The sequence below is a fragment of the Schistocerca nitens genome, chromosome 4 (assembly GCF_023898315.1).
Source record: "Schistocerca nitens isolate TAMUIC-IGC-003100 chromosome 4, iqSchNite1.1, whole genome shotgun sequence".
Taxonomy (NCBI): domain Eukaryota; kingdom Metazoa; phylum Arthropoda; class Insecta; order Orthoptera; family Acrididae; genus Schistocerca; species Schistocerca nitens.
The window spans coordinates 515,804,388-515,825,126 of record NC_064617.1 but is presented as its reverse complement, the minus strand read 5'-3'; the positions used below and the strand labels follow the sequence as shown (position 1 = coordinate 515,825,126).

The window sequence follows — 20,739 nt, the reverse complement described above, 5'->3', positions numbered from 1 at the left end:
CCCCACTACACATGTGCAATTTGCTAAGCAATTTTAACAAGTATTATGAATGCCTCTTTGTTAAGAAGTTCTGCTATGGGAAATTAATTATTTTTAGCAGCAGTGGCAGTTGATCTCCTTACCCCCACAAATACTTGCAAAAAATGAATTAAAAAACTCGGAATTGTAATTTATTAAACTTATTTGGAAACACTATTGTTGAGAATTATAGGTTACTTTTCAAAATGTATCACATTTTTAGTCAATCTCAAGTGGATTGTGTACATATTTTCAGTATGTTAATACAATTTGTTTTTGTTTATTAGTCCTCAATTCCTTTTTGATCGTTAGTTTTATAGTTTAACTACAAGCATTTATACAATTTTGTCAACAGCAATGTTGCTGATTACCATACTTCTTGTTATAAACTGGATTACCATAAATCTTGTTATAAATTGTATGAGGTATAGGTTGATAATTTGAAATGATAAGTGACTTTAGTATAACTGTTTCATAGATTTGCCTTAAACATTTTAACTAAATTGTCCACTTAATATTACAGTACTGTACATCATTCTGATTAGGAGTTAAAACTATTAATAATGCATGTAACTTCATAAATAATTAAAAATTATCAGATGGCACTCAGTGTACAGTGACTATTATTATGAAATTCCATCAATTTGTGATGAAGCAAGCTGGAATATTTTTACTTCCCATCTTCTTTTGCCATCTGCCTCCTTAAAATCTATTTTTCACTTTTAACTAATTACCATTAACATATGTGAATATAATCTGCATTTTCATAAAAGAGAAAGGTTGGCCCTCAGTTTTAAAGAATATAACAAAAGATCTAATTTTGTGCTTAGTTTTATGTATGTAATTGATTTTCTAATTTATTTTGACTTTTCCTAGTTAGAATCTTTAATTATAGGGTGAAAGCAATAATTGTTTCATAACCTAAATTCTATTGTTGACATATAAACAAATATAAATTCTGTACTAATTATAAACATTTGGGGAAGCAACTAATAGTAATCTTAAAGGATCTATTTGGCTCTATTCAAAAACATGTTAGCAAAGCTAGCCCTTAATTAATTCCTAAGTAACTAACAGTTTTGTCAAAAGTATTGTTTGTGTAGCTACATATCTTAATTTCATGATTTAAACAAATAATTTGGCTTAACTCTTGTAGTAGAAGAAACTGTTCAAAAACCCATTTTTCAATGTATTCAGTTAATTTAACGAGTTAAGTTTTAATAGTAATTTCTGTAAATTTAACATTTCTAACAACGTGTATTTTCAGTACCTATTATTGTGAGGATATATAAGGCCCAATTTTTGGTCCTGAGACAAGTCCATGGCTAAGTTTCAGACAAGAAATCTGTGTTGATTAGAACAACAACAGTGCTTCAGCTTAACTATGAAATACGTGTTACACAACTAGACTGTGTGTTAAAACAATAACAGTGCCTGCTACATACATACCTTTCTATTCTTCAAGAATTGTGAACTTTGTGGTTAGATTTTTACTGCTCAAAGATGTACAACAGTAAACTATTGAAGCAGTATGTGAATGTTCACATGAAAACTATTAATGAGGCTTATCAAAAGTTAAACAATAAACTGGCCATATTAAATGTGTAATTGGGCGGGTGTGAAAAGTGAAAGTAAATAACTCTGAAATGAAAATGTGCCCCTGTCGGCCACACCATTTGCAGTAGACAGTATTGCACTTCCACCCACTATTTTTTCAGCCAGTACATCAACACCAAGGACAACAAGTGAAGATACAAAGAAGGTGAATCATTGCAAATTCTACTTCTGCAACACTAACTTCAAAATGCTAATTACTACAACATTGGAGGTCATCAATATTTTTTTATTGATATTGCTGTAATTTCTGTATTTGCAGTACTTCTTAATATAAATGGCAACTCCAGCCTCAACTTCACCTCTCAGAGTGGTTTGTGGTCATTGAAGAACTACAAATTCTTACATAAAGTCCCTACTCAACTTGAGCAGAATGAAACAAAATAAAACTATAGAAACATGATTAATACTGTAATTAGACAAACAAGGTGTAGCCATATTGCCACACATCACATGCAATTCATTAGACTGCATGAGAATTTCAAGCAATCAACAATCAAACACTGCGATTTGTCTAGACATGTGCAATCTCCAGACAGATTGCACAACCTGGTGGCGGATTGCTGGAATCTGTCATTCGTGTTTGAGACTCTTTACACTGTATTATCATTGTTGTAGAGCTTTCAGACCTCAGAGATGAGTTGGTCAGAGCACTGTTAACTCTGTGGCAGGCACATCCTGTGTGAAATCTTGAGACGCACTGCTACATTATGTGGTCTCACCTCAGCAATCCAAAAACTCTGCAACACAAATTAAAAGATACACACACACACACACACACACACACACACACACACACACACACACACACACACACAAATATCTATTTTTTTAACAATCAACAAGGAATACAATTTTTTATTTTTAAGCTGACCACTTTCAATTATAATCAACTTTTTGAGTGAGGTAAGTTGCAAATATTTGATAATGAAAAAGTGTAATAAAACTGATATTGTGCCATTACACTGTTTTAGACTGCCAAGTACAAATGTACCAACAGAACTTTTACAGACAAAGGTCCTGAGTTCAAGTCTCAGTCAAGCACACAGTTTTAACCTACCAGGAAGTTTCTTGATCTTTGTTGTTGGAAATTAATGAACAAACACCCTCTGGATTGCTGTTTTTTCTATGAATGATTACTGGCTTCAATGTGCCCAGCAGATTATCTTCAGATGTTGTGCCATAAGATGCAGTTTATCGGTGTGGAATGAATTACATAGAAGTTGGTTAATTTTAGGCCAACAATGTAGGAAAGATCGGTTGCTAATTTCTGTAAAGATGACATGTTAAAATGTAGACAGGCACAATTAAAAGTCTGCTTAATATTATGGTATTGTACATCATTCTAATTAGAAGTTAAAACCCTTAACAACATAAGTAATTTCATTGCAAAGATTTTTATATTGTTATGACTACCAGCCAGCTGTACACCAGGATGAATGGCCACCGCCATACTGTGGCCAAGAGCAAAACAGACCACCCTGTGGCACAACAATCAGCTAAACATAACATGCTTGATTTCAGTGACTGCTTCTCTATCCAAGCCATCTGGATCCTCCCCTCCACTACCAGCTTTCTGAACTGTGCAGCTGAGAGTTATCCTTACAACAAATGTCCCGCTCCCATAATTATCTCAGCCTCGACCTATGGTAACATACTGTCCCCACACCATCCACCCAACAGTTTCCACCCTGTCTGTCCTATCACCTCCTCCCCATTCTTGTCTTCCACCCTCTCTATTTGTTGACCTCTGCCAGGGCACTCACCCATCTTTCCCACTCCTTTCCTCCTTCACTCCATTTTCCCCACATCCCTGTTCGTCAGCCTTCTGACACTGAGCCTGTTGCAGTCTAGTCCCTGCACATGCCACTAGACAGCACACCTCTTCCCCCCCCCCCCCCCATCCCCCCCAACCCCCCCCTCCACCCCCCACCCCCAATCGCCACCTGTACAGTGCTATCCCTTCCCCTTCCCTGCCCCCTCTAGATTGCAGCTTCCATTTCATGTGATAGTTGCATTCTGGTCTGAGCTGCCATGGTGGTCAAGTGTGTGTGAGGTGTGCTTGTTTGTGTGAATGAAATGTGTGTGTTTCTCTCCCTGTGGCCAAAAGCTTATATGTAAATGTCTTTTAATTGTGCCTATCTGCAACTTATCACATCATCTTTATGGTAAGTAGCAATCTATCTTTTCCTACATTGTTGATCTGTAACCTGGAGTTTCCATTGCTTACTTTTAGGTCACTCATACCACTGTTGACAATCACACCTTGTGATGCCAGATCTGAAGATGACCTGCTGGGTAGATTGAAAGTGGTAATCATTTATAAAAGAAATAGTGGTCCAGGTGGTAGTTGTTAATTCATTAGAATTGTTTCTGTTGGTTAGTTTTACCAGCACTTTGTATGTGAGATGATGAAAAGCTTTCCCCATTGAAAATGTTTCTGTCTACATTTTTATCAGTGCTGTTTATTTAACTCTGCCAGGAAATTTCTCTTAGGTGATGGACTGATTACAAAGAAAGCTCAAGATGGATTCTGTCACTACAGTGTAAGATTTTAATACTCTGCTAGGAAAATCATCACAGCCATAAAATTACAACTTTTAGCAAGATAATGATTATTTTAAATTTTTTTTAAGAAGCTGTATTTTTGAAATTAATGCCTGGAGGTCATATAAACCATGTCTGCCATAGTACATATAATGCTTGTATATTTGGTTGTTTATTAGCGGGTCCAATATCTAAGCTTTTTTGAGGTGGCAGTAACTGGAACTGGTGTCCAATGATGTTAGTATTTTGTAATTTCTGTGAAAGCTATCATTTGGTTACTTAATTACCATCAACTCACAATTTTTAATTACTTATTTAATGTTTCTCTGGATTGTTATTCTTTTTGTGTATGGTGCATGTATGTTGCTTTTTTAAAAACAGATTGGAGCCTTTTACAATACTTCTTGCAATCAATTTTTAACTATTTGTTGCAACATGCTCTGCTGTACTTCACATCTGTTAAGTCAAACTGGATTTTATCCTTGATGGTTTGCAAGTAAATTTTCCGTATCCCATGTGATTAAAGCAACTGAAAACAAAATAATGGGATTTGAATGTAGCTTGTCACCATCTCCTAAATCTTTCCTCATTGGGCTGGATTAATATTTATCCAGTGGCACAACTTATCCCTGATGATATGAGATATGAACTAGCGCTTGTTTTTCACCTCTTCTTTCTTTACAGTTATCTACTGTTCTTCTGAGTAATTGTGTAGGTCTTAGTTGGTAAACTCTCAAAGGTGATTCACAGTGCTTATCTCAATGAAGTTTGTCAACTTATTTCATAAAAATGATAAAAGCAATCTTTGCATTGCATTTACATGTGTGAATGAAATACTTTCACACTTGTCCATTCTGACATAAATTATTCTGCTTGAACAGTCCACAGGTATACTGCCGGTTCATAGTGTCCAACGGGCACAGTATTTCGGTGATCAGACATGTCGCCATCGTCAAGTGTGCTGATGAACTGAGCTCCATCTGAGCTACATCGCAGGAGCTCAGTTCGTCAGCACACCTGACGGTGGTGACATGTCTGATCGCCGAAATACTGTGCCCGTTGGACACTATGAACCGGCAGTATACCTGTGGACTGTTCATCAGCAAATACGCCGGGAGAAACAGAAGAATCACATAAATTATTCTGTCTGCATACTGCAGTCACTGACAACTATTCGGGTGTCAAGTTTAGATGATTTGTGAATGCTGCTGCAGTGACTTAACTGCAGTTGCTTGAAATATATTATTCAAATATACATGTTTATGAGAGGCTGTCAGTGCCAGTGCAGTAAAATTAATCTTTTTGAAGTGAATAGTCCTAAACATCAGATTAAAAGCAATCTATGCAATCATTTTAGTAAAAAATTAAGTTACCTCAAATTACATCTCTCTTTCTATCTTTCACTCAAATGATATGACTGACCTGTGTGAACTTAAAAGCTACCGGTACTGTAGATCCCTCTTAACACTCTTGAAAGACCTCAGTCAAAGGAAGTTCAACATGCAGTATGTCTATTATGTTTCTGATTACAGGTAAGCATGAATAACACAGATAATATTACTTCTTTTGCTCCTCATGTTCATCCTGTACCTCCTCTATACCATCCAGACTATCCTTATGATTATTTGCACTCTCCTCCCTGTTTCTCTCTCTTCTCCTTTTACCTCCTTTGTCTCTCTCTTTTCTGATTCTTTCTCTTTCACATTACCTCTTGGGTATACAATATTAATGAAATACTTACCTGTACATGAAAGGGTGTCCCAACCACAGTGAGGAAAGGGAAACAGAGCAAGAAGACGGAAGTACACCCACAGCTTCAAGAGTTGAGTAAAAACTAGGATAATTCTACAGGAAAGCAGCTAAAACCCTGGAAAAGCCTATAGTTAACCTCTTCACTTCCAGAGCAGTAATGGATGATGTAGAGTGTGGATGATTATGAGCAGTGTGGTAGTTGTTAGGGAAATGTAGTATGAGAAATTTATTTCTAGATTAGGTCTAAAGTAGACTTCATTCTGAAGAATACTACTACAGATTTTTAAGGTATCTTGTTCAGTTTGCTAGGATCCTCTCTCTTTTATTTAAAATTATCTTTGGAAGTGCTTGAAAGCAATTTAAGTTGACTGGAAGGAAAAGTTCAATATTTATCTAATCATTGTTAAATGTTAAAAATACTAGGAAAGGATAGATTGCTACTCATTGTAAAGATGACACATGAAGTTACAGACAGGCACAACAAGAAGACTGTTACACAATTAGCTTTTGGTCAAAGCCTTCTTCAGAAAAGAAAGAACACACAAATTCACACAAGCAAGCACAGCTGAAGCATGTATGACCATCATCTCTGGCAGCTCGGATTGGAACGCCTTGAATATTTACTCTTAAGTGTACTAATATTATGCATCCGAGTTATTATAATTTAGTGTGAGACATTTGAATTATGGTTTTACTACTGTTCTGCAGTGTTATATTTTAACTAGTTTATGGTACAGGTAGTTTGGATATATCATTCACTCTTTCCACCTTCTGTATCATCATTGTAGATTTGTCTTAAAAATCAACATTTTATTTAATTGTCTTTGCTGATAACAGGGAAATGTGCTTAATTTAATGAATCATATTGCTGTTATAGTTACATATTTATCTTATTTTATTCTCATAAGTATTTTTAGTTTTGAAGAAATGTGGATTACTGCTGCTCCAATTTCTACCTGCTTAGTAAAATGTAACTTACTAATTGTCATCATTGCTGACAAATATGCCTACTTTTCTTACTGTGTTTGTTTGGTGACCAAGATTCAAAACTATTATTGTATTTTACTTTCATTTTTACTCTGTTGTAATGTATTTGTGCCAACAAATAACAGCAGATTAATGCCTTTTGTAATATGTTTTCTAGATAAATGATGTTAATTCTAAATTCAAGGACCTGCAGGAATTATTCCAGAACAACTGGACTGGTACCAAGACAAATTTCAGTTGCAAACAGAAGGTATGGAATAAGTATACATGGAATACATACACTAAGCAAAACAGGAGTATAATGAACAACAATATTTTTTATGATAAGGTATACTAAGAAACTTGTCATAAAGTTATAAATGATTCATTACCATCATCAACTACTGCATTCTGTCTTAGTTCTCTAGCCCTTGTGATATGTTTCACAAATTAAGCAATTCCTCTATTTCCATAGAAACAAGTCACTGTAGTTACTGCAAATGCTATCATACAAGTTTCTTGGTTTCTATTGAGAGTCACAGAAGTTTTTCAATGATTTATTCAAGATTTATAATGTCACATATAATACAAAAAATTGAGGTAATGTTTAAAATTATAAAGAACCATGTACAAAAGACATTAAAAACACATAAAATTGCCTGAGAAAAAAAAGTTAAGTACCCAGAGTACATGGTTGGTTGTCAGTGTAACTTTGCATATGACAGATCACAAGTGGCAGGTATATAAATTATTAGAGTTGCATTTCTCAATTCTGTGTGACAGAAAGAATGGCCTACATAGTGCATTAGTGTTGTTAGTGTTTAGCATTGTTACCTGGACTGTTAGGGTATATTAGGAGAATGAATAGCATTGGATACTGAGTGATCAGTGTGAAGAACATGGAGATGCAGCATACTTATGTGAGAGAGCATTATGTTATGGGGCAGTCAAATAAAAATGACACAGATGGAATAAAGGTAAGTAAATTGTTTATTATTTTAAAAGTAATCACCATAACTGTTCATACATTTATCCCACTGTGAGACAAGACTATCAATGCCTTCATGGAAAAATGTTTGCAGTTGTCTATGGAACCATGCTTATATCCAGCCATGCACCTCTTTGTCTGAAGGCCATGAATGTCTTTCCTCAGGCTCCAAAAATGTAGGAATCACATGGGGACAGATCAGGACTGAATGAAGGCTATGTAATGGCTTTTGCAGTGAAGCTTCAGCAGTATAATCCAAAACAACTTTGGCAACATGTGGGTGGGGATTATCCTGCAACAGTATGATGCTGGCCATCAAAATTCTTGGCCATTTGGACTACGCTGCAGAACTTTTTCTGGGAAGCCCTTACATGTTTCTATACAGTCCTAATCTCTCCCCATGCAATTTCCATATTTTTGGAGCCCTGAAGGAAGATGTTCGTAGCTGTCGATTTGCTTTGGACAAAGAGGTGCATGCTTGGGTACAATCACAGTTCTGTAGGTAACTGCAAACAGTTTTCTGTGAAAGCTTTGACAGTCTTCTCTCAAAGTAAGATAAATTTATTAACAGTTATGGTAGTTACTTTTAAGATAATAAGCAGTTTACTTATTTTATGCCATCTGTCTCATTTTCATTTGACTGGCCCTTATAGCACCTGGCAGAGTTTGAAAGGCACTTCATTGTGCAACTCCATTTGGCCATCTGGTCAAATCATGCAATATCCAGATTTATGGGGCATTCAGATGTGACAGTGACCTGTTGTTAGGCTTCATGGTAGCTTGAGGGCAGGCATACTCATTGCCAAGGTTCCACACTTGATCATTTCAAAGGAGGATTCCATGCACCAAGAATATCCTAATCTCTTTTCATCTGCACCTGCTATTGGATGACTCCCCGGGCTCCCTGAAACCTTGTGTATCATTCTGCACCATAGGCCAGAGCCTAACAGCAGCTGAACTAGGAAACTCCCAACCCATATGTAGGCCGCCATTAATGTCACAACACAAACAACTGTGTTTAAAGTAAAACAATGACTGCAAAGCACTGACTGCTGATGAATGGCATTGCAGTGTTTTCAGCCATGAATCATGGTTTTTCACTACCCTGGATGACAATTGCTGATGAGTATGGTGGCAGGCTGGGGAGAGGTTCCATATTTACAGTGTGTTGGAGAGGCAAGAGGGTGTTATTCCCAGAATTATGGTGTGGGGGGCCATCAAATATGTGTGACTGAGGGAACTATGACAGCACAATGGTACATCATGGACATCCTGCATCCTCATGTTACCTTCCTCAAATTCTCTCTGTCTCCTCCCTGAAGAAAGAGTCGTTAGTTCCAAAAGCTAATTAATGTGTAACTTCTACTTTTATATGTGCCTGTGAGCAAACACATTTCTTCCCCTGAAGGTAAGTTATGGTCAACAATTTTGTTTCATAATTTATTAGCAGTTTTTTTTGTAAGCTTTCATTTATTTTTGTTGCAACTACACCAGGTTAAATTCTTGTTACATAAAACTGGTGACCATGTCGTACTTGTGTCTGATCTCCAACTCTCACTACTTACTGCCATCTATTTACTATATCCCTTGACAAAGGAAGTGCAAAACAAGAAAAAAAGAAACCTGTTCCAACTGATCTCCTTATAACAGTATTAATTTTTTATACACTCTGAGACAAAACAATAAAAGAAAGAAAGAAAGGTACATGAAGAAGGACTTTTGTGAATGGGATGGAAGTCGGTAGATGTGGCATACATGTACAGACAAACAAATGACAACAATTTCAGAAGGAGCTTCACAAACTGAACACATCAGTAGCATGTTGGTCCAATTCTGATCCTTATGCAAGCAGTTATTCATTGTGGTACTGATTGATAGAGTTTTTAGGTGTTCTCCCGAGGAATATTGAGCCAAATTCTGTCCAATTGGCACTTCAGATTGTCAAAACCCCAAGCTGGTTGGAGAGCCCTGTTCATAATGCTCCAAATGTTCTCAATTGGTGAGAAATCTGACAACCTTGCTGGCCAAGGTAGGGTGTGTCAACCATGAAGACAAGCAATAGGAACTAAGGGCTCCTGCTATAAAAAGAGATGATGGCAGCCCAGACCATCACTCCTGGTTCTCAGGCTGAATGACAGGTGACAGTCAGGTTGGTATCCCACTAATGTCTGGGGGATCTCCAGACATGGTTTTGGCCCAGAATCTCATTGACTAGAGTAGAATTGTCTTCAGTGATGGATCCCACTTTGAGTTGAGCCCCAATGACCAGCAAAGACAGGTCTGGAGATGCTCTGGACAGTGGTGGGATACCAGTTTGACTGTTGTCCACCACACAGCCTGACAACCAGGAGTGATGTCTTGAGTTCTATTTCATTTCAAAGCAGGATCCCTTTGGTTGTCAACTGTGGCATCCTCACAGCACAGCAGTAAGTTGATGATATTCTATACCTGATCTGGTCATCCTTCATGACAATACATCCTTGGCTTATGTTTCAGCACGATAGTGTTCACCTGCATCTTCATGCATGCCAATCCCTACCTTGGTCAGCAAGGTCCCCAGTTCAGAATGTTTGGAGTGTTATGAGTAGGATGCTCCAACCAGCTTGGGTTGTTGACAGTCAAACATACCAGATAGAATTTGGCATGATATCTCTCAGGACGACATTCAACAATTCTATCAGTCAGTGCCAAGCCAAATTATTGCTTGCATAAGGGCCAGAGATGGGCCAATGTGTTATAGACTTGCTCAATCTGTGATGCTCTTTTTCTTGAATAAATCATCCAGGTTTTCTTAAACTGCGATTCCATCCCATTCAGACAATTCCTCTGTGGTGCATCCTCTTTTTTCCCTCTTAGAGTGTATTCACAAGTTGTTGTATTTTTCAATATTCATACTTTACATTCACCTTTTCAAATACTTATAATTTTGAAATAATGGTTTTATATTATTCCTTTTTATATTTAAATGGAGTTGTTTTGATCATTCTGACAACATGGATGCATATATCCAGTATAATTTACTATAGTTTACAATGTTTATGGATAATGATATTGAATTTTAATGGTGGTTTAAAAGTTTTTTCTGCCAATTGGGTAAGTGATACACAAAATAAACCAAATAATGTAGCATGAATCACATTGTTCTGTTAGTTTCTTTTATGTAATATGTCACTAGAGTTTGTAACTGTGGTAGTAATCGCATGAAACATGGAACAATTTTTCCTACCAATTTTGGGGCCTGTGTTTTTACCAGTGATGTGACTGACAAGTCTATTTTTGGCTACATAGCTATGACATTTGTGACAATCTTTCTTGAGAGCAGTTTTGCCAACGAACATGTAGCAATGTGTGGTTGTGTGGGTTTTGGTTCTACATTGAGGATTCACATTTTAATTATGTTTAGCAGTAGCAGAACAACACATGGAGAAATTGTACACAGTGCCATGAAAGGAGAAGTAACCAATGAAACAAAATTATTAGGTGACACTAGTGTGGACTTGTAATGCTGTGCTAAAAGTTGCAATCAAAGGTTTACTTACACATTAATTTTGAGATGTTATCACATATTTGTTGGGGTTATTGTGGAATGTTGACAAGAGGAAAACAAGTTGATAAAATACCTAGAAATGGTAATGTTAGGCAAAATCAGAAAAAGTAAATCAAAATATGACCTCTTTACACAAAATAATTTTGAAACAGTTCTGTATGACAGAAAAAAAATCTTATGAAAGAATTTTGTAGCTTTGCTTTTCAAACAAGAGCTGGTGAAGATGAAGAGGAGAAGATAATTACTGAAGATCATTTTCAGAAGTGAGAGTGGGAACATTCTGAGGGGAAAAATTTAAATGATAGTGTGTTATTATTAGCTGGGAGTTCCCATCTGGGATTTTTTGGTTGCCTGGTGCAAGTCTTTCAATCTGACACCACTTTGGCATCTTGCACATCAATGCAAGTGAGATGAAATGACAAGGGCAACACAAACACCTGGATCCTGAGAGAAGAAAATTGCTGACCCAGCTGGGAATCAAACACAGGACCCCATAATATAGATGCAGGTTTGCAAACCACTAGACCACAAGCTGTAGACATCTGTAATGTACTGTGCAGAGACAGTGGAAAAATAATATAATTACTGAAATGTGTTATTATGTATTCAACATAGAATAACTTGCATTGAAAATTAACAATGATATAGAATGATAGAATGTGAATAGGAAGATAATTATGCTGATGATGATGAAGATGATGAAATCCAAAGGGTAATGATAAAAGTTTGAGGTTTTTTTTTTTTTTTTTTTTTTTTTTTTTTTTTTTTTTTTTTTTTTTTTTTTAAAAAAAGAATCTCTAACAGAAACAGATGATAAAAGTGAATCACTGTTTTCATTACATCCTTTCCTCTGTTGTTTCATAACATGGAAGGTTAAGACATGGAGTGGCAGTGAGGTTATCCAGTTAAAAAGTGAATCTTTGATAAAACAGCAGTTTTAATAATATGGAACTAATTGAAATGCTTGCATCTTTTATTATTTATTTTATTTATTTTTTTAAATTTTATTTTAGGGGGTGGTGGCATTCGAAGGCTTACCCAAGATTTTTATTCAGGGTGAGAAGGTTCTTAAATCATAGGCTGCCCTGAAACAGCTTCGCAACAAGAATTCAGTATCATGGCCAGTACTGCAGAGTCTCACAAATTATGATGATTGTAAAAGAAGAAAAAAGAAGAATATCTTCAAGAATCTTGTAATGAAAGAGCTTGCCAGCCATGCTGATACTGAAAATGACTTGCTGTTACATTATGTGACAGATGGGAGAGGAAGAAAATCATGCAAAAACTTCTTCTTTATGCCATAGCAAATATAAAAGAATTTAATGAAAAGCTGAGGCATTTTAAAAGTACTGTGAAGTCATTTCCAAAAATAAAAGAAAAAGTTACATCAATGAATATTTTGGAAATTCTAATAACAAAGATTCAGATAACAAAAGCACCAAAATCATAGCTCAAATCTAAATATAAAGCATCTCATCTTTGGTCCTGGTGGTCACTGGCAACTGACTGTGACTACTTGAGCAAGGATAATCGATGCTTAATTTTTGAGTTTGGGAATGTTTCATCTGAATGCATAAAGGAGGAGAAGAAAACTGAAGAGGCAACAACAAATGTAAATGTTATTAACAAGAGCACAAACAGTTGTTAACTGAAAAAAAATCTGTGAATATCTGGTTGAAAAGTAAAGAGAATAATTGAATTTGGAAGTCAATTTATTATGCCAAGATGTTTATGAGGGAACAGATATTCAAAGATGCCAAGATATAGTCACAATTTGGGGAAAATGTTATTTTACAGGTAATTTTAAGATTGGTGGTGTTAAAGTGAAACAGATGTTTACATTATTTCTGGAGGCACTAAGAATTGACATAATTCGTGGAAAAAATCTTCTTGATCTAGGTGAATTTTCATGAAAATGGATGGTGTACTATTAGGAAGTCAGAAGTGGAATCTCCTCTCATGTGTATGTGTATAGGAAAAAATCAGAAGTAGATACTGAAAGCTCTTTTAACAACATAACAAAAACAACACGAAATATTTAGTGACTAATTACATCCCCATAAAAACTAAGTCCACTGAGGTCTCTTACAAAACCTCAACACATTCTGGTCATATGTAAAAGGAGTGAATAGCAGCAAAGTTAGTGTCCACAGGAACTGCAGTCTGGAACTTAATTTTCAAATGGTCCTTTATTAAGGAAGATACAGAAGTACTACTAGTTGCAGATTAGTAGATGAGGTGCTTCATGAAAGATGCCTGGGAGGGGTCTGTGAGTTGTGCAGCATGGCCACCAACCACCGCATCTGCTGGCCATCACCGCACCCGACTCTCGGACACTAATCTGTTGGTACCTTTATTTACAGTAGGTGTTCAAAATGATGTCCCTCTGTGATAAGAGCAGCCTGACATCTCCTGAACACATTAGCAAACACTTGATGTATTTTGTCTGTTGCAATATGGGAAATGACAAGCTGAACACTGTCTTCCAACTATTTGAGCATGTGGGGATTGGTTGCATTCACCTTGTCTTTTAACACACCCCAAAGATAAAAATCACACAGATTTGGATCAGGGGAATGAGGACAGTCAACTATCCTATCATCAAAAACACTTTGTATTGCTGCCATATAAGCATTGACGATGTGTGGTCTTGCATTGTCTTGAAAGAAATAACTGTACATCTTTTTGTTAGGTGTTGGTTCTTGAAAAAAAGTATGCAGCATATTGTTCATACACATGTCAGAACATGCTGTTTTGTGGAAAAATATTGGTCAAATAATTCATCTTGCACTAATTGCACACCACACTCCCATTTTCACATCATGCAGAGGTTGTTGATGTAATTCATGAGGTTTTTTGAGCCAAATGCAGCCATGATTCATCAGAAAAAAAGCATCTCAGTATCAACTTCTTCATCCTGCACAAACTGTAAGAGTCAGTTGCAATAATTACATCAAGCAACAGTAGCTTGAGTTCCCCAGTTCTTGCAGCACCATTATTTTTTATGGTTTCAATTTCTGTTTGTGCACATTTATGTGAGCGAATGTTCTTGACACACCAGTTTGAAGTGCCAAATGATGCAAAGATTTTCTCAGAGTTCTTTCCAAGGTTTCCCTTGTCACATCTACTTTATTTTCAGTTAAAACAGTAGGTTCTGTAGGCATTCCTTTGCGTAACACAGATCCAGTCTCTTGAAATTTCTTCACTAATTTGTGTCTCATTGAATCATGGGAACATGCACACTGGAAAATTTCTGTCTGAATTCAAGCCGACATTCCACATATGATTCTGTTTTTGGATATTTCAACACAAGAAACACTCATTATTCTTTGTGTATACCATACCAAATGGAAACTCAACATGAAACTCAAAACAAAACATCTGAACACTCAGGAGTACAGTATAGAAGACACGCACAGTGTTTCTGTCTGAGGGTGAGGCCCAGCAACATATGGACAGGGAAAGTCCTGGACTTAGTGCAGTTGCAATAATGACATCTAGCAACATTATTTTAAGTGATTAAACTTGACAAGAAAACTTAAAAGAAAACACCAGTACACTCAGTCACAAAGTGTAGGGGTACACGTAAAGTAGTGCTGTCCGCGAACTACGCATGGTGACAACTGGCAGACGCAGTGGTGATAGCCGTCAAACATGGCACATGACCTGTCGACCCCTCCCAGGCATCTTTCATGAGGCACCCTGCAGTTCACTTTTAATTGTAACTGTCTACAGATCCGCACTCGGAAATTTTGAACTGTTTATGAGGAATCTAGATTCCTTACTATGTCAGACAGCAACAAGCAGTTAATAGTCTGAGGTGATTTCAATGTAGGTTTTCTAAAGGATTCTGATAGGAAAAATGATGTGAAAACCTTATTTGGATGCTAAAGTTTTGTCTCAGTAATTAACTTTCCAACATGGGTGGATAAAGATAGTAGGACCCTAATTGATAATATTTTCTTTGATGAAGCTCAATGTAAGGAAACAACTGCTTACCCACTAACAAATGGTCTTTCTGATCATGATGCACAGTTAGTTAGGAATAATAATTTAGTGCCTTACAATATGGATACTCCTCAGTAGAAATCAGTTAGAATAATTAATGACTCCAAACAAAGTTTTTAAGAATAGTTTACAGGAGATGACATGGGATGTAATTTAAAATTAACCAAATGTTAAGAGAAAATTAAATATATTCCATGATAAACTCATATCATTATGTGAAAATAGCTTCCCAAATAAGCTAGTCAAAAAGGACACTAAACTAGCCAGGTAAAAAACTATAGATCATTAAACAGTTTTTGATGTTGCTGAGCAACAGCCATACAATAATTTTTAAATGAACACACTGCCATTTCACTGTATTGTTGTTTATTTAATTATGAGCCATATTTTATCCTTTTATGCCATTTTCAAGTGATTAACGTATGTTGCAGGACACGAAGCTCAATTTATGGCCAATTTTGAGCTTGATGTCCTGCAATATATGTTAACACTACAAGTACCATGTGGGTCATTTTTGACCCATGATGGCTTTTCGAGGGCCCTAGCCCTGTCCATAATTGTCCCAGGACCAAACGTTCCTGTGACTTTTCATCATTTATGGGGTTGTACAGTTCACCAAAATTTCATCCCCCTAGCCCACCTGGAAGTATGAAAAAGTTACTTGTTATACCAGTAGTATCAAGTGGGTCATTTTTGACCCACACGCATTTTAACGCAGCAATTTGATATCAGCAACACCACTATTCAGACACTAAATAATTTCTGGGCATGCCTTTACAACATTCACAAGATGTTGGATTATATTGTGACACTTTGGACCAAAAACAACGTGAAATACAAAGAATTCGGAGGTCGGGGGATATTTTATATCAGCATGGCTTTCCATTTTCTATGGACTGGTGGCATACAGACCTACAGAATGACACAGGGAAACTACTGGGTAACATATTGTAGAGTGGGAAAACAGGGGCACCCCATCTTCCTACACTGCTGTCTGGGACAGTTCTCTTACATGACAGCAGATGTCAGCCGTGTCACCCTTATGGAACATCAGGACTGACAACTATGTGAAACTGGTGGATGAGCTGAAACAAAAAGGAACATGTTTAGTTGGCACTCTTTGGAGATCACTCAAAGAGGTCCCTCCTATGGTGTGAAGTGGAGATGATGCACTGCATGCAGGACACAAGACAGGCGACAGTCTTCTCACAATATACCAAGGGAAAAAGAAAAAAAAATATCCTTTTTCTGAGTAACGTGCATTCTGGATGTCAAGTGAATGAGAATACTGAGAAGAAACTTCCAGAATCTGTGAAGTTTTATAATGAAACTAAGGGTGGAGTCAACATAGTTGACCAAATGGCTAGATAAAACAGTGTACAAGCTGGCACCCACTGATGGGCTGTGCATGTCTTTTACAATATTCTTGACCTTGCCATAATCAACGAGCACACAATTTTTAAGTTATACTTCCCTCTAAGATTTTTTGCCAAGGCCTTATCCCCAGAGTATCAGACAAGCTTGCTGCCCTCTACAAACTGCAGATAGGAGCCAATCTCCCTTTGTAGGCACTTGATGCTGGTGCTGGTCAATATAGAAATAGAAGGTGTTGTCAAATTCATGTTTCATGTAAACAACAAAACATCAAAGGGGAGTAAAACATGGAACATACGCTTCAAGTGAAACAAGTATGCGTACAAAAGCTGTCAATGAAAAACTCTTGTAGAGTGTCTGAACTGTGAGTCTATCCCAGCTTAGGCAATTCTTTAAAGTTTTTTCTCCTAAATATTTCCAAATATTTATAATTATGGACTGAAGTTATTTGTTCTCATGTTTTAGTTTCTCAATTACAATAAGTAAGAAAAAGTCACCTGGTGCATTTTAAAATCTTTCACAAATACTTGGCACTTAATTTGTGTGTAAAATTAAAAATGCTGTTGGTACTCAAAGAAACAATATGTATTGATTCTGTTTCAACATTTTTATAATGAAAAATGTTGTAACATTGTTTTAATGATGATTGATGAAAGACTGTGGAATTTCTTGTGCAAAATTTAAAATAAAAAATGTTTGTCTCAGAAAATTTATGTTTGATAGTGTACTATTCATTTTAGAGACCAAATCATCCTTTGGTTAGACTTTAGAGTCTTCCTGAACGTATTGTCAACATGGTGACATTCAAAACACCACCCAAAAATGAATAAAATGGTGGTTTCCTACTGTGGGTCAAATGTGACACCCATGGTACTACTAAGGGTATGGTGAAGTTCAATACTTCTAATATTGATGACATAAACTCAATCACTTGAAAATGGAATAAAAGACCAAAACCTGGGTGTAATTATTAACAATACAACAGTGAAATGGCAGTGTCTTCATTTAAAAAATATGGGTCATTAGACAGATTAAAATATCTTATGAAGGGAAAAGGGAAATGTATCTTTTGGCAAGAACAAGTAGGGATCCTGCAGTAGTTGCACACTGAAAAAAATACTCGAAATTACTAACAAGGGTTTTTAAAAAATCAAAGGACATACACATGATGTCAGAAATCAGTACTCCTGACAACAGACTTAAGGTAATATGGAAAGTAGTGAAATGAGAGACAGGACAACCAGTCACAACACAACACAACACAACAGCTCTACTGAACTGAATGGATGGGCTATAAATGGTGAGTTACAGATAACAAATGCATTTAATAATCATTTCTCAAATTTAGTAGAAAGCATAGGCACAAACAGTTTAAGAGCAATCACAGCTGTATTTTGAAAATGTAATTTTCAAAAAATTCCATCATGTGAATGTATCACCAACTTCTCCTTCTGAAACTAAGAAAATTATACATTCCCTCAAAAATAAAAGCACATCTGGTTTTGATGGTGTTTCCAATAGAGTGCTAAAAATTTGTTCCCATGTAATAAATCCAGTTTTATCTGAAATGTGTAATGAATCACTAACTCAAGGCATTTTTCCAGAGATTGAAATCTGCTATTGTTAAACCCCTTTTTAGAAAGGTGGCTAGAGGTGTCAATAATTACCAGTTTGTTTCACTACTGACATCATTCTCAAACATTTTTGAGACGGTGATGTATTCTGTAATAGTATCTCACTTCAGCAACAATAGTATCCCTAGCAAAACACAGTTCAGATGCCAGGAGGGTTGCTGAACTGAGAATGCCATTTCCATGTCCACTAATCAAATTTTACAAGAATTAAATAATAGAATAGCACCTGTTGGTATTTTCTGCAACCTCTCTAAGGCATTTGCCTGTGTGACTCACAGTATTCTCTGAGATAAATTAACATTGTATGGGATTGATGGTATAGTCAACCAATGGGTAATGTCATATCTAACCAAAAGCATGCAGAAAGTTGTACTTAGTAATTCAACCAAAATAGGCCAGGAACATAATTCTGACAGTGGAGAAATTAAGTGTGCGGTTCCCCAGGGTTCATGTGAACAATCTTCCATTTAGTATACAACAAGCAGGATTGGTTCCTTTTGCATATGACACTAGTATTGTAATCAGTCCAAGCATACATACAGAAATAGAAGATATGGTAAACAAAGTTCTTAAAAGTATCACTGACTGGTTTTCCGCAAATGGTCTCACTCTCAATTTTACAAGGACTCAGTTCCACACCTGTGCACAAAAGGGATGCACAATGCTGTAACAACAATTTTTGATAAATTACCCAGTGATATAAAATGTCTGACAGACAGAGAAGTCAAATGATAAGTGTAACACATGATGAGGAAATAATAAATACGGTGAAAACTTCAAAATTCTAAGGGTCCATATTGATGAGAATTGAAATAGAGAAACCACATAAAACAACTTAGTTCAACCACATTTGTGCTTAGAATTATTGCAAATCTTGGTGAGAGACAAATCAGAAACTTGACATTTTTGCATATTTTCATGCAATAATGTCATATGGAAAAATGTTATGGGGTAACTCATTTTTAAGAAAGAAAGTCTATATTGTGCAGAAACAAGCTGTAAGAATAATATGTATTAATCACCCATTATCATCTTGTAGACATTTGTTTAAGGAGTTGGACATTCTGATAACTGCTTCACAGTATATTTATTCCCTCATGAAGTTTGTTGTAAATAATCCACTGCAGTTCAAAAGGAACAATGAGGTACATAATTACAATACCAGAAGGCAAATGACATTCATTCCTCCACATTAAGATTGTCTTTAGCACAAAAAGGGTGCACAATGCTGCAACAAAAATGTTTGATCAATTACCCAGTGATATAAAATTTCTGACAGACAGTAAAGTAAAATTTGGTAACAGACTGAGGAAGTTTCTCCTTGACAACTCCTTTTGTTCCATAGAATAATTTCTATTCTTGTAATGTGTAAAAGGTTGTGGGTAGAAATTACTAGCTTACATCTGTTCATCTTTTTTCTCTTTTTCTAAAGAACAGAAAAAAAAAAAAAATTAGAAATGTTCAGAATGTAGCTATACGTGCAAATTAATTTGTGATGTGAATGTGTAATGACTCATTCCACTCATTATTATCCATCATGCAAAATGATCCATGGAACATGTTGCTAACTAAGTTACTAACAAACCACTCCAGTTTATTTCTCACACCATAACAAAGACATAGATGTTAGTGTCAGTGGAATTGAGAAACAGTCAAAATCACTGTAATTAAACAAGGCTCCAGGGCCCAATGGAATCCCCATTAGAGTCCATACAGAATTTGCAGCTGTGTTAGCTCTTTATTAAGCATAATGTACCATACATACCTAGCATGAAAACTGTGTGCAGTGGAGGGAAGAAAGCGTGGGCCACACCTGTCTGCAAGGAATGTAACAGAAGTGATCCTCATAATTACTGTGCAACTTCATTGACCTCAATCTGTTGCAGAATCCTAGAACATATTCCAAATTCAGAAATAATCACATACCTCAAACAGATTGACCTCCTCCAAGCCAACTACCATTGAATTTTGAAGGCACTTGCTATGGAAAACTCAATTTGTGCTTTTGTGCTTTCCTCAAATGACTTCTTGAAAGCCATGGATCAAGGAAATCAAGTGGCTGCAGTATTTTTTGATTTCTGAAAAGCATTTGAATTGGTACAAGACCAGAATTTTTGACCAAAGTATGATTATATGGGATATCAAATAATATTTGTGACTGGATTGAGTATTTATAGGTAGGGAGGACACAGCGTGTTGTCTTGAATTTAGAGTCATTGACAGAAGTAGAATTACATAATTTTTGGTGTGTCCCAGGAAATTGTGTAGAGAACATTGTTGTTGATTTCTAC

At 36.2% G+C, this 20,739-nt stretch overlaps 1 protein-coding gene across 1 annotated transcript in view; it reads left to right on the top strand.

Moving 5' to 3' along the window:
* LOC126252405 (uncharacterized) overlaps window positions 1–20,739 on the top strand; it is a 258,154-nt gene that overhangs the window by 116,716 nt on the left and 120,699 nt on the right. The window contains exon 2 of the mRNA XM_049953296.1: window positions 7,076–7,168. Within this exon, the coding sequence (XP_049809253.1) occupies window positions 7,076–7,168 (93 nt within the window). The remainder of the gene's footprint in view (window positions 1–7,075; window positions 7,169–20,739) is intronic.